Source organism: Pinus tabuliformis, chromosome 3_2 (genome assembly GCF_031772625.1).
Source record: "Pinus tabuliformis cultivar Carrire ecotype Pingquan chromosome 3_2, CPIR1, whole genome shotgun sequence".
NCBI lineage: Eukaryota > Viridiplantae > Streptophyta > Pinopsida > Pinales > Pinaceae > Pinus > Pinus tabuliformis.
Genome location: NC_142302.1, coordinates 527,819,930 through 527,835,907, shown reverse-complemented (window position 1 = coordinate 527,835,907; position 15,978 = coordinate 527,819,930). Strand labels below are relative to the sequence as shown.

Sequence of the window (15,978 nt, the reverse complement as noted above, 5' to 3'; positions counted from 1 at the left end):
CTGACTTCGATATTGTTGATAGTACCTATGTTGATTATGTTTACCCTGTTGGCAATAGTGTTGTTGTAAGATTAATGCTCAAGATCAAATGATTATCTCTTTGATTCACCTTGATAAGGTTCTGATAAGTTGTTGTTGCTTGGATGACTTGACATTGTGGATGCCTTGACTTAATATCATAACACTAACCCTTGATGAATGATTGATGACTTATACACTTGAATAGTTGATAAAGACTTGTCACAACAATGATATGAAAACCTGATGTAGTTTGTCTTCATGATTTAACAATTTTGTTAATGCATGACAGACAAGTTGATGTCATGATTGGTTGTCATTAAAGAGGCTTTCCATTCAGAGGGAGAGACCCTTAATGAGATCCCAACTATTTATTTACAAGGGATGATTAGAAATTGTAGAACGAAATAAGTCTTCTGGACATGAATTAATGAACATCTGATGTTTTTGAAAGATATGTCTTTGATAATTAATTTTAAGTGCTAACAATTCTTTGTTGACTAGTTTGGTCTCAAGATTCACCTCTCTTATAGAAGTCTTTTGTCAAAGTCATGATATGTTGGATTGCATTGATGTTGCTAAGATCTCATGAGGAGTAATTAATAATTTGTAACAAGCTCCATGAGCCTGACATGTTTGCAATGACAGTTACCTGGTGAAGTTTGGAAGTAGTTCTGATCCGAACCTCTAAGTTGGTCCAAGGTATATCTTTGATTTTGATTTTATATGTTGACGATCTATTCTTGACAGATAGTGAGCCTCTAATGATCAAGCGTAAGAGGGAGCTGGCCTCTGAGTTCGAGATGAAAGATTGTGAAATATACTCCCGGAGATATGAGTCTGCATCGATACACTAATGTTGACTAAGGTTGGAAAGAACTATTGACAGAAAGAGCACATTGGGTGTTGCTTTAGCTTGGGATCTGCCATGATATTTTAATGAGCAAGAAATAGAAGTTTGTAGCTTTAAGCACAGTCGAGGTTGAGTACATGGTTACTAGCATGACTAGCTGTGGGGCAATTTGGTTGAGGAAGCTCTTTGGAGAGTTGTTTGAGCAGGTTCTAGTTATGATAGTGATATATTGCGACAATAAAAGGTGATTCTATTAGCAGAAAATCTTGTATATTGTTGGGACTGAGATATCTTCATGTATTGAGACAGTGTTGATGTATGACACAAGCTTAGGCTTGTGGTTGCTACCTCCGTGAAACAAAGATGAATCACCTATTCTTTTCTTTATGATATATATTTACTCTAATATTTGATTTGATGTCCTATATGAACAGGAAAAGAGAAATCAAAGAATTGTTGCTCAAAAGGATTGCAATTAGTTGTTTGGAGTCGATGTCAGATATGAAATATTATAGAGATGCCCCATCACATTCCCAGATCTCCAGAGAGCAGTGTGGATTGATGGATGTGACCCTTCAGATGAGGGTGTTCACTAATCCAGAACATTGAGCAGTGCTTTTCCCCCTGGTTGAGATCCAAGGTGAGGAATGGAGTTCATGGGCTCTTGGGGATGAGAGACCTCTGACTGATAGGGTGTAGAGACTTGGTATCTTCCCTAGTCAGAGTATGCCCCAGTTAGCATTCTTCTCACTCTATGGGATAACCTCCCCATTTGGCCAATGGGATGAGGAACTTGGGATAGAGTGTGATCCCCACCCCTTGCAGTATGTGGATCTCACCCAAGTTGGTGGATGCAAGTGTTCTACCATCTAACTCTTTGGGGTTAAGATGAATGATCAGGGACAATGGGTAGAGTGTGATCCTTATCTCCAGTAAGTTGATCTCACCTATTGTCAGGGACTTTGGGATAGAGTGTGATCCCTATGCATTGGGGTAGGTTTGAACTCGCCCATTGTCTTTATTTCCGGGTGGTAGCTATAGCTCCCTAATGGTGATGATTCCTGAGTAGTAGCATTGGCTCCCCGCCGACAGTTATATAGGATGGTAGTTGTGTGCTCCCCTATGGAGATTCTTCTTCTTGGATTCGAGAATGCTTCAGTGGATCAAGTTGAGCCAAGATAAGACATGATTTGATGACGAGACATTTGGGACAAATTCTAGATTTGTCTTTTCTTGGCATATTGGATATTGGATAGAGGGTTGAGTTGGGTTCCCATATAAGGTTCGAGGTTGAGAAGGGCTCCCTAATGTTGTTCCAGATTAAGCTTAGCTCTTCTATGTTGTTATGGGTTGAGTTGGGCTCCCCTATGATGATTCTTCTTCTTCTTCTATTAGATCAAGATCATTCAGCTGATGATCAAAGGTCGAGTGAGATGTCTTATTGATGCAGTTGTGGGATATGTCTTCCGAATTGGTAGGATTTGGAGGTATAATCTCCCTTACCATTGGTAATGGATTTCTCTTCTTTCCTAAGATGATATGAGATGGGTCTCATCGTTGATTTAACTGTCCTGCCTTCCTTATGATCGAGATATGTTCACTCAAGATTCGTTATAATGAGACATCCTAGATGAGACTCATGATGAGGATGGAAATTCCTCCCTAACTAAGAGGGAGTGTTGAATTTTGGGCAGTTATGGGATGAATTTCCCCATAGCCCCTAAAGAAGCCCAAAGTTATAATCAATTGGAAGAAAGTACATTATTATCAATATCACCATGGCACCCATGTGATAACAAATTACTTGGGCAAGTAATTGTTAAAAACAAAACAAAACAAAAATGAAAATTCCCTCCAAGTTATAATGTCAGTTACTCCCCCTCGAATTATATATAAAGAGAAATCGTGTAACTCATTGGATTGAGAGCATAAAAATTAAAAGGGGGAGATTTGAGATTTCGAATTGAATAGTTTTCATTAAAAGGCTCGTATTCTATCTATGGATCATAGTTGTCATTTTCTGGGTTATCTCTCTAGCTCGTTATTTGTGCAATGGTACCTTCTCTATGACTTACAGTTTGTATTACTTCACCTGAGGCTTCGTCACATTTTTGTATGGGTCGTTTTGGACAACGCATCACTCTATGACAATAACTTGTTGTGGTCAAAGCATGGCTCTGCTCGACCTTGGATAGACTCGGTATATTATGACTCGCACATATATATATTTATGTTGTTTGCTCTTGATTCGTCAAGGTCAATACATCACGTTGTGACAGTAACTCATTGTGGTCAACGCATGGCATCGCTCCTGGTTTTGGAATCACCTTCCGTCTTGGTATCAAACTTCGACACACTCAATCTTACCATCACTCTCAGTTTTGGCATTGCCTTCCGTCTTAGCATCAATCTTCGATACATAGCCTTGGCATTGCTTTAATTCACAGTACAATCATCACAGTAATCAGTATCGCAACTCTAAGTATGGCTTTGAATCTTTGTGGCTACCATCTTACTCTATGGTATGTATGTTGATCTCACCATTGTTGCATAAATCGCTCTTGACTCCGCTATTGCTCTCGGCTCTGGTGTATATGAAAGTCTCAACACTATTGTATATGGAGTGAGTTTGATGTAACATAACCATAGCTTGTACGATTGATTCAAAGTGTATATACATATGTAGTTGCCATCAATGCGCTTTGTTTCTCTATAATATTGCATCAACTCTCACATCGTTCCTTGCTTGGCATCGTAGAACAGTCTATGGTTGTATAGTTTGGTTGGTCCTGGATATGTATGTGGCTCCTGCTTCTCGGCCCTTCCTCAGAAATATATATGATATTGATATCTTGCTTTTGTATGTATGGTATCACTATATAAAGAACAGGAAGACAATTTCCACCTTAGGATAGCTTGTATGATAGAGATGATTATTGCATTGGATTCCTCTTTCGAAGAGGTACAATTTTGATATAAAGAGCATCTCATTCTGACAAGCATAAATGGAATTATGAATTTATTCTTCTTATGGACAAATTGTCAAGGTCAACCTCAGTGAAATGTAGCCCCATGGATGGGTCTCCTCACCCTTAATGAATTATATAAATAGGAGTGGCTCTTCCCTCATTTGGACATCCACTCATCACACATCTCATCATCTCTCTCTTCTCTTATTTGGTTCATACTTCTTGGAAGCAGCTTCTCGTCTTCACATGTGTGGCAGGAGGCCGAGTTTTTCTGGGTCAAAACAGGCAAAGTTTCATAGCGTTGACCAAGGGGGATTTGACTAGCATTGACCTCGGCTTTTGGGCCATAATTCTAATTTCTCTAGGCCGCATTTATTGGCACAAAAATCGAGGAGTTTGGGACAGTTTCATCAGTGTTGACTTCAGGTTGACTTCAGATTTGACTGCTGAAAATTACAACAATGTTTCTCTCTCCTTTGACTGGGTTTGACCAAATTGTTTTGGGCTGACTTTAACTCTCCTAGAAGGTTGAATTGGACTATTGTTGACTGAGCTATTTGGAGGTCGTTTTGGGGCAACTTTGACCACCACTAACTTTTTGGCTAGGACTACATTGACTGTCGGTTTGACTATTGATTTGGCAGATCTGTTTTGGGCTTATATTTATGATATTTGTACTCTCTCTCTTTGCTAAACTATTGAAGAATAATAGGAAGATTTGATCAAACGGTTTCCCCACATTGGGGTTTGTCCCTGGCATCCGCCATATCTTGTGTCCTCTTGTCTTGGCTTGCCTTCTGCATATGATTTTATGTTCTATCTGCATTTACTGTCAATGTTTGTAAGTTAATGTGATTGCTACTGGATATAATTGGAAATTATCATTGGGTTGCTAAAGGAACATTGAGGCAAATTGTGCTTAAGCATAGAACATACCATTGTTATCTAAAATTAACATGGTATCAGAGCTTAGGTGAAGACAAAGCCCAAGCAAGAGTGAAGCTAAGCAATTACTAAGGGAAGTTGTTGGACAAGGACTTGGATCTAGTCCCAATAACGACTACATCTCTCTTCAAATCCAAGGACAAATCCGACTATCATGCATGGAAGATGACTTTGGATTTGACTTTGGAAGAGAATGATGCCATGGACTATGTCAAAGGAAGAATAACAGAGCCTCCTTCAAATGCATCCGTTGTTGCACAAACCAAGTACAAGAAAGGTGAGGTCAAAGCTAAGAAGATTGTTGTTGATTCCATTCATAAGCATTTGGTTGCCTATATTTCTGATTTGGAAACATCTAAGGAGATGTATGACAAGTTGGTTGGAATGTTCAAAGTAAATAATGCAAATCAAGTTATCTTTCTCAAGAACAAGTTGAAAGACATCAAGATGGATAGAGGAGAATACATCCAATCCTACTTCATGAGGATTACCGAGATCAAGAATGATCTCCTATCTATTAGTGAAGTCATTGGTGACAGGGAGCTTACTCTTATTGCTCTTGGTGGCCTTACAAGAGATTGGGATGTGTTTAACACTACCATCCTCAACAATGACAGGATTCTGGGATTTGATGAACTATTGGCCAGATGCACTCAAGAAGAAATAAGGATGATGGAAAGAGACAAGCCCTCAAATGGAAACAATCCTACTGCCTTCTCCACTCATTCTAAGAGAAGGAACAATGTTGGTCCAAGGAATCAAGGACAAGGGTTCAAGCCGAGATTCAAAGAAGGAAGGAAAGGAAGATGCTTCAATTGTAATAGGTTTGGCCACTTCGCTAGAGAGTGTCCTCACAAGAAGGATACTCCAAGGGATGATGATAATAATAACAACTTCAAGTGCAATGGCAATCAAAGGAACAACACGTTCAATAACAAAGGAAAGAGAAATGCTCTTGCTGCTCAAAATGGAGGTGGTCATCCTCCCAAGAAGTCGAGAAACTCCAGGTATGATGAAGTTAATATTGCAAAGAAAGAAAAAATTATTCTTATTTCTTCCCTCTCCACCGCCTCTCCTCCAAATACATTGGATCAGTGGTTGATTGATAATGGTGCCTCAAGGCACTTCACTGGGTACAAAGAAGCTCTCTCAAACTTGGTTGAAAAGAAGACGAATAATGCCACTTATCTCGTGAAAGGAATTGGGACCATTACTCTTCACTTAAATCAAGGTCAAACCCTTCACCTACAAGAAGTGTTATATGTACCTGACTTGAAAAAGAACTTGGTTTCTATTTCTGTGATGAAGATAAAGGTTTCAAGGTGACATTCATTGATGGGAAGGTTCGTATTTGGCAAAGGAACCCAAGAGATTCATTCACTCTTGGATTCAGGGTTGAAGGTCTCTATCAAGTTGGAGGAAGTCCATTGGGAGCAATGATTTGTGACACTTCTCTTCAATCTGAATTATGGCACCGAAGATTTGCTCACCTTCATTTCAAAGCCTTACCCAATGTAAGGAAGATGGTCACAGGGATGCCCGAATTCAACTTAAATCATGAAGGTGTTTGTCAGGGATGTGAAGCTGGAAAACATACAAGGGGACCATTCCCCTCAAGTGAGACTCGAACCACTGATATTCTTCAACTGGTCCATTTTGATCTATCAGGTATGTTGTGCGTGACATCTTTGGGTGGATATTTGTATTAAGTTATTTTTGTGGATGATTTCTCTCGCAAGACATGGATCTACTTCTTAAAGAAGAAGAATGAAGTATTCAAATGGTTTTGCTCCTTCAAAGCCTTGGTCGAGAATCAAACAGGAAAAAAGATCAAAACACTGAGAACCGATAATGGGACCGAATATGAGTCTAATGAATTCAAAGACTATTGGAGAGAAGCAGGCATTAAGAGGGAGACTACCACCGCATATACTCCTGAACAAAATGGTGTTGTCGAAAGAAAGAATCGTACTATCATTGAAGCCACCCGAGCTATGCTTCATGATCAAGGTCTTCCAAAGTTCTTATGGGGAGAAGTTGCCAACACCGTTGTGTATGTCCAAACTGATGCCCACATCAAGCTTTGGACTTCAAGACACCTGAAGAAGTATTCACCGGTAAGAAACTTGATGTTTCTAATTTTAGAATTTTTGGTTGTCTTGTATACTTTCATGTGCCGAAAGAGAAAAGAAACAAACTAGATGCATCTAGAAAGAAAGGAACGTTTGTGGACTACAATGAAACTTCGAAGGCATATAGAATCTATGTGTCTGGTCAAAGGGAAGTGGAATTAAGTCATTATGTCACTTTTGATGAAGATTCTGCTCTTAGAAAGAATCGAGATCTTAATATTCCTAGGAAGACCAATGATGATGTTGATGCAGAAAAGCAAGATGAACCTCCGTCCGATGAACCAATGCCCGATGTTGAAGGTCCAATGGACCCCATTGATCCACCTCCTTGTGAGCCCTCTACTTCAAGGAAAAGGCCTTTGTGGCTCAAAGATACTCTTGAAGATGTCGAGAAACACATTGCACCGAGGGGGACATTTCATGAAAGCAAGAAGCCGAATAGGTACCAAGGATACTTAGCTGCCATGAGTACCATTGTACAATCTGAGCCTTGTACATTCGAAATAGTTGTGAAGCAACAGGTTTGGAAGGATGCGATGAACGAAGAGTATGAGTCAATCATAAAGAATGACGCCTGGGATGTGGTTCCTAGACCCAAGGACAAGTTTGTGGTCACTTCGAAATGGCTCTACAAGATCAAACATGGAGTTGATGGGAGTGCTGAGAAATTCAAGGCCAGATTTGTAGCTCGAGGCTTCTCTCAAAAGGAAGGAGTAGACTACAATGAGATATTTGCCCCAGTTGCCCGATATACCACCATCTGTTTGATCATAGCCCTTGCTGCCTCACAAGGATGGAACCTTCACAAGATGGATGTCAAAACTGCCTTCTTGCATGGTTCGCTTAAAGAGGAAGTGTATGTGGAACAACCCGAGGGGTTCGAAGTTCAAGATCGTGAGACACATGTATGCAGGTTGAAGAAAGCCCTCTACGGGTTGAAGCAAGCCCCTAGGGCTTGGTATGAGAGAATCGATAGCTATTTTATGAAGTTGGGATTTACAAGAAGCGATGTTGACTCGAACCTATACTTCAAGGTTGAAAAGGACAGACCTCTCATTCTGGTCCTTTATGTGGATGATCTCTTTCTGACATGTGATGGCCCTCTCATTCATCAATGCAAAAGGGAGTTGGCTTCCGAGTTCGAGATGAAGGACCTAGGACTGATGCATTATTTCCTAGGGTTGGAGGTCTAGCAAAAGCCAGGTGAGAATTTCCTTTACCAAGGAAAATATATTGTGAAGCTACTTGAGAGATGTGGGATGGTAGATTGCAAGACCGTGACTACTCCAATGAAACTCAACTTTAAGAAGCTATGTGGAAGTGTTGTTGGACCTGGATTGGCGAACCCTACCGAGTATCGTCAACTTGTGGGAGCCCTGTTGTTTTTGGTTCTCCTGTCTTAACATATGCTTCGTTGTGAACAAATTGAGTCAATATATGGTCGAACCTCATCACATTCATTGGATTGCTGCCAAGAATCTCTTGAGATATCTCCGGGGCATAATCCACTATGGACTAAGATACACAGCGAGGAGTTTGAGGCTACATGGATATACAAATGTCGACTGGGTTGGTAGTGTGGTGGATCATAAGAGCATGTCTGGGTGTTGCTTCTCTTTGGGGTCTGCTTCTATATCTTGGATGAGCAGGAAGCAGAAATCGGTTGCACTAAGCACTGTCAAGGCCGAATACATTGTTGCCAGTATGTCCTGTTGTGAAGCAGTTTGGTTGAGAAAGCTCTTCAATGAGCTATTTGAAGACGTGCTAGATACCACCGTGATCTTTTGCGACAACCAGAGTGGGATTCGTCTATCAGAGAATCCCGTGTTCCACGACCGCTCCAAGCACATTGATATCAAGTACCACTTTATCCGGGATATGGTACAATGGGGAACAGTAAGGCTCCAACACATCAGGACATATGAGCAGGTTGCTGACATTCTCACGAAGCCTCTCGGGAAGGTCAAATTCTTAACCTTCCGAGAGAGATTTGGAGTCGTGGAGCGATCCTCTTATGAGGGTCCCGTATGAGTTGAACTTAGAGCTCTAGGAGCTCCTGGGGGCATGGGGTATTTCTTGGAGCTAGTTATGAGTGACCATAGGGTGAGTAGTTCGCCTTCCCCTAATGGTGCGTTGTATATAGGTGAGTGGTTCACCTTCGCCTGTGATACCCCATTATGGTTGACGTGTGTAGGGTGAGAGGTTCACCTTCCCCTACCCGGACACATGTATGTAGGATGAGTGGTTCACCTTCTCCTATGGCATATGAGCAAGATGAGTGGTTCACCTTCTCCTACTAATGCCCCGACACACATACTACCCATAGAGTCTGGGACTCATGGGAAGTACCTCTCATCTGGCCAATGAGTTGGGAAAAGCTGGCTAGGGACCATAGCACTATCGATGGACGTGTTGTTTACTATCGTACTCCCTATGACTAGGATGCATGGTGTTCAACAACTTGATCTGGGATCAAGGACTGACTTTAGTCAGTGAAGAGCGGTATGATTATGATACACTCTCGATCACTTCTTCTTCATTATTACTTCATGGTTCAGCAGAGCAGAGCAATGATGGCATGATGGTTCAGGATGATAGGTTGGCATGATGATGGATTGGCAAGTGGAATTCTCCCTAGTTGAGAGGGAGTGCTAAAATTGGCAACTAGGGCAAACTTCCACCTTAGAACAGTTCATATGATGGAGATAATTATTGCATTGGATTCCTCTTTCGGAGAGGTACAATTTTGATATAAAGATCATCTCATTTTGACAAGCAAAAATGGAATTATGAATTTATTCTTCTTATGGACAAATTGTCGAGGTCGGCCTGAGTCAAATGTAGCCTCATGAAGTCCAATGGTTGGGTCTCCTCACCCTCAACGAATTGTATAAATAGGAGTGACTCTTCCCTCATTTGGACATTCACTCATCATACATCTCATCATCTCTGTCTTCTCTTATTTGGTTCGTACTTCTTGGAGGTAGCTTCTCTTCTTCGCACGTGTGGCAGGAGGCCGAGTTTTTCTGGGTCAAAACAGGCCGAAGTTTCAGAGAGTTGACCAAGGGGGATTTGACCAGCATTGACCTCGGTTTTTGGGCCAGAATTCTAATTTCTCTAGGCCGCATTTATTGGCACAAAAATCAAGGAGTTTGGGACAGTTTGACTAGTGTTGACTTCAGCGTTGATTGCTGAAAATTACAACAGTGTTCCTCTCTCCTTTGACTGGGTTTGACTAAATTGTTTTGGGCTAACTTTGACTCTCTTGGAAGGCTGAATTGGACTGCTGTTGACCGAACTATTTGGATGACGTTTTGGGGCAGCTTTGACCACCGTTGACTTTATGGTTAGGGTTGCATTGACTGATGGTTTGACTATTGATTTGGCAGATCTGTTTTGGGCTTATATTTATGATATTTGTATTCTCTCTCTTTGCTGAACTATTGAAGAATAATAAGAAGATTTGATCGAAGGGTTTCCCCACATTGGGGTTTGTACCTGGCATCCACCACATCTTGTGTCCTCTTGTCTTGGCTTGCCTTTTGCATATGATTTATGTTCTATCTGCATCTACTGTCAATGTTTGTAAGTCAATGTGATTGCTACTGGATATAATTGGAAATTTTCATTGGGTTGCTAAAGGAACATTGAAGTAAATTGTGCTTAAGCATAAAACATACTATTGTTATCTAAAATTAACAAGATAGCACCTGTACATGGGACACTAGCTTATGGATGTAGAGTATAAGTACAAGCTCTAAAGCCAATATGCTTCTCAAAGGGGGGTGGAGTGGTAGGACCCTCCCTAGTGATGAAATGGGGGCCAAACAAACCATTAGAGTTAATAAAAGTATAGGTATGGTAACCGCTTAATATAATGTGGACTAGGTCCACTACGTTGATTATTCTTAAATAAGGCATAATAGGTAATTATCATAAAATATGTAAATGGCCCATTCATAAATGTAGAGGCCAACAGTTGTTATGGTTAGGATTTGCTAAGTAGCTACAAATAAGGATGGAGTCCTCATTATGAGATGTCAAGTTTGTTATTGTATTGAAGTAGTATTCATTTGGAGGTTTCCCCCTCAAAGAAGCAAGTGAACAGGGGTTTATCCTTCCATCAAGGATTGTCTCGTGTTTGCCTACCCTAAGGACTTATGATTTAATGAAGTAAAAGGGCTTGATCATCATATTCTCCAGTATATTGTTTGTTATTCATCTTCAGCATTAAGAAACATAAGAATATCATCAAAAGAATTCTTGTCTACATTCACCATACCCTTTGACTTCTTACTCAGAGAGAGAGAACGTACAAGGAAAGTCCTTCTAAGAAATGGGACCAATTCACAGATGTTGTTATATGTATGGATGAGAACAAACTAGATGACCTTGTTTAGTTGTCTACATTTAGAAACCCAACAAATGAGCTAGTTGTTAGAGACTAACAAATACATAGAGAGCATCTTCACTAAATGTCTAGAAGATGTAGATCATGTAAGCATGGTAGAAGACTTCTGACTCCTGACTTTCCTATCAAGTATCGCTATCATCAATTTATAAATTATGGCAACAAGCAAATGCCATTAAGCATTTTGTGTGTGTTCATGTTTGATCATTTAGATTTTGAAATTTGAATCTCCTACAATATTTCGACCCATCATTGTTATGATCTTATTATTTACTAGTTTTAAGTGTAAAATGGCTAATGAATTATGCTTGTTGAGTCTTATAATATCATTAGTCAATGGATCATCTTATTTTATGTTTTAAGCTTTTCCAACTTTGCAAACTTATAATTTTGTTTTAAACTTTAAAAAAAATACATGTTTAATATGTGACAAACCCTTGCAACCACCACATCCTAATTTCAGAAGTGGCATATCATCGCCATACTTGCACCCATGAACCCCAGCTACTTTGTCAATCAAGGATTACTAAAAAATTCATACACATATCCCTATTCTGTATCCAAGCTAGGCAAGTGCTAGATTTCGCCTTTTAGTTTTATTGCTCTCAGTTTCACACCCTGATTTGCCATCTTATTGGTCAGCTTATTATCCCCTCTTCTACCATAAGTATAACTTCTTTAAAGAATCAAACAGGCTTCCCCCTTTCCTCGGGCATGTCTTAGAGCTTCCAGATCTAATTCATTGCCGCTAAGTTCACAATTAACATAGAATCCCCCGAGATAACACTCACTAATTTATAAACCTTTCCATGTTGCTAACCCCTACCTCAAGCTACAAACTCTGCCTCGATTTTAATTATCTGACGAACTCCTAAACCATATTTAATAATTAAATTCCCGTTTTAATCCCTGATAACCCCTCCTCCTTAAAGCCTTTCCTTTAATAGCCCCCCTCAAATTGTTAATGCATTCATCACCTACGAGATTTATACCAGCATAGATCAACCTTAAACATGGAACTATTTAGCTCAGCCAGGCGGATCAAAAAACCCAAGGTGGTCAACTTTTTTTCACACTTTTTGGTACTCAAGAAAATAAGATGTCTGCTATGAAGATCTCCCCCTACCCGGACCGCAAAATACCTCGCTTCTCTCGGCACATTGAGATGAGGGCCCTTATGGACTTGCTTGAAAATGCATAATAACATATGGTTTTTTGAAGCTGTGACAAGAGGTACTTCAAGAATTGCAGGATTCAATAAACTGTCCAGAATTTATGATTAACAGAGACCTTGCAGCATATCTTGACTGCCTTAACGAAGCTGCCCTAAGACATTGTCTAACCAAGAATTCAGGTGAAAGAAAAAGAAAATAAAAAACGAATGTACCTGAATCTCCAACAACAAGAATCCGCACTTGCCCGCATTGAGAAGCTCCATTTTGATCCCTGACTCTATCTCTATCTCTATTCTTGTCCCGGTCTCTGTCTCGCCGAAACATTGCTCCAAATGAGATAAGCCCTGCCAAATTTATTTCCCTTACCAAAGGTTACAGAAGTCGGTCGGCCGCAAACCCTGCAAATAGCTGGATAGGATGCAAATTCAAGCTAAAACCCAAATGGCCTTTCATAAGATCTCCCAAAGGAAACTCGTCATTCATCTCGGCGCTCTATCTATTAACCAGATCCAATTTAAATTTCAAAATTACTGTCGTAGGATGTCACTCACAGTTCACAGTACATTCAAATTACTGCAACAAACAATACAGATCCTCAGAAAATGTACCCCGAAGCAAGGGAAATCGACATTCGTACTGTAAAACGCCATTGAAAGAAAGGGCTTCGACGGATTTCCAATTATAGAATCAAAAGAAATTACCAGATCGGATTCGTTCCTGGGAACGAAAAATTCTAAAAGAAAAATTCATGACTGTCCAGATTAAGACTGGGCTGATGGCATTGAGGAAAGAAACGCAAGAAGATATCCGCGCCGGGTGTTGCGAAAAGCTTGCTTCGTCTCCGCGAGCTCGTGTCTGTTTTTCTGTGCCCCTGCTCTCGCCTTCTTAGTTAGCTACAATAACAGGATCATTTATCTCCCTTATATCATTATCCGTGGGCACCACTGCACGATTACAGGGTGTCGATTGTGACCACCAAGTGGGCCTACTATGTTCGATGGCCTTGCCTTTTCATTATTCAAAAAATTCCCTTTTCTCCACACCCTTAAAAAAGGCATTGTCTCTGTTCAAAGTTATGAGAGCACCATTACAAAATTTACTGTCCGAGATCTACATTAGCACCATTGGACAAATTTACTCGTGGATCCGTTTAATAATGGAAGATTGCATTCTTCATTTTGTCCATATCAACTCCAGAACAAATTCTCGTGTCTCACTGTCTGATGCACGAGAGTATGTTTCACTTGGCATACTGTTGGCATCTAATGAATGAGAAGACAAAGCTTCTCTTGGGTTAAAAGATCAGAAATATATCTTAAATGCAGATTTATGAAACATACGGAGGGACTAAAAAGAAACAAAACAGAAATAAAAAAATTTGACAGGTTGATTATTTATTATTAGTTATGATAACATTTTTTCATTTTTAATGGTGGATTTTTATTTTTATTTTAGTATTATTATGTATATGTCACATGTCTTATTAATACTATTAAATAATAGAGTATATTTGGTTTTTATAGGTTTCATTTATAAAATTAAAAATATATTGATAAAAGAATTTAGGTAAAGTGAATAGTATGAATTAATTATGAATCTTGTTTTTTATTTCATTGTATTTTAATGGGTGTTATGGACATTGTGTCACATGCCTTAATAATATTGAATTATAGAATATATTTTGTAATTTAATATTGAATTATAGAGTATATTTTGTAATTAATAAAACAATGTAGAGCATGAATCTAGTATGTTTCTAGATAAATAAAGAAATCAATAATTGCAAATCTCTTCTACAGTGTAAAATTTGAAAGAAAAAAAAAAATTGCATCTCTTTCATTTTTGAAAAAAAAATTGAATCCTTCTCATTCTTTGATAGATCCAAATCTCTCTATATAGAGAGAGAGAGAGTTTGTATTTTTTAATGATATATGCAAAACATGCACTCCACTATATGTATATTGTGTAATTTTTCAATATTTAGATTGTATTTTTGAAAACATGCCTTTGCTCGATAGAGAAGCTGACATTTTTTACATACATTGTCGTTTCAATATATTGCCAATCTGGGAACAAGTCGTATGGCATGTTAGCCAATCTAATGACTTGTCTCACATAGTTCAATCAAGGTTATGTTCTACCATTGTGCCCCAAACTTATGATTTTTTAGAATTCCCCAGTTGGTGCGGTTTTAGTTACATTCCCTCCAAATTATCTCTCGTCTCAAAAGAGGGTCATGTTGTTGTCCAAATTATCCCAAAATTGATCCAGAATGTAATTCAATTTCCAATTAGTGAAAATCACCATTTCGCTATTGAAACGTTGTTGCAAAACTACAAATCCCTATCCCCTTTTTAAAGCTTTTGCTACTTTTTGGAGCCACAATTCCTCAACAAGCCATTACCTATCCTCTAGCAATCTTCTTTGAAATTGCTTAGCATACTCTATCAGTTATTTCTTGTATTTTGGGAGAGTATAATGTTGAACATGTGAGTGAGAAGACTTTGGGCTTTTTCAGTTCAATGATACAACTTGGGGTTACCCTAGACATTCATATTTATATATCATAGACCATCAAATTTCATCTCTCTCATTTTCAAAACCCAAATACTTTATGTTTCCATCTTATCTTATGCATTTAACTTTATACTCTCATGCAGTTAAATTTGCTTGTATGAATCTCAATATCCTAAATGCCCAAGGCCAACCAAAGTTTATTGTTGATTGGACCAATGTTACAAGAAAGAAAGATTCAAACCAGGGCTTTTCTTAATATCTATGTACCTTCATGTCCATTGTTTTTACTATTTTAAATGACCAACCTCCACCAAGGATTCTACCCGAAATCAAATGATATTTGTAACTCAACCTAGACACTAGGGTTGGAGATTGGTTTATTTTTAGAACTATACTAAGATCACATTATATGGTGCAGATATTCCTCCATATCAGCTATTTGTTTTCTTAAACATGAGAATGTTTGCAATGGAGTTCATTAGACATAGTTTTAATGTAGATTAGATTCATTTTATTTCAAGGCATAAACAACTTACTTTTAAGCTTTCAAAAGACAATGGGACCTTTTATTATCAATACCATATAGGCTTTGGGAGAAATAGAGAACATGTTAGAAAACATGGATTTCACTAAAGGGGAATTTGACACTATGATCCATATCATGTCATTTCAGACAAGAGAGTTAAGATTGGTTCATTGTCATATGAACATGATAGAAGACCAAATCTTGAGAAGTTAGCAAATAAAGATCCATGGATCGATGAATAAGCATTTAAAGCACAAGCTACAGTAATGGCAGAGGACCAGTATAATATTGTTGTGGAGACTCCTATACTTAAAGAAAAGAGTTTGAAAGGCGTATATTAGATCGATCTGAAATTGAAATGGCTGAGCAATATGAAGGAAATAAAACATGAATTGAAGAGGAGGAAATTGAAATCCAAGATATCCAATTGAA

At 38.8% G+C, this 15,978-nt stretch overlaps 1 protein-coding gene across 1 annotated transcript in view; it reads right to left on the bottom strand.

Moving 5' to 3' along the window:
* The window catches only part of LOC149181624 (Ras-related small GTP-binding family protein), an 82,624-nt gene extending 68,907 nt beyond the window's left edge, over nucleotides 1-13,717 (bottom strand). The window contains exons 1-3 of the mRNA XM_089416658.1: nucleotides 13,205-13,717; nucleotides 13,055-13,076; nucleotides 12,716-12,911 (exon numbers count right to left, since the gene is read on the bottom strand). Of these exons, the coding sequence (XP_089272784.1) occupies nucleotides 12,716-12,827 (112 nt within the window). The 5' untranslated portion in view covers nucleotides 12,828-12,911; nucleotides 13,055-13,076; nucleotides 13,205-13,717. The remainder of the gene's footprint in view (nucleotides 1-12,715; nucleotides 12,912-13,054; nucleotides 13,077-13,204) is intronic.
* Between the last annotated feature and the right edge of the window lie 2,261 nt (nucleotides 13,718-15,978).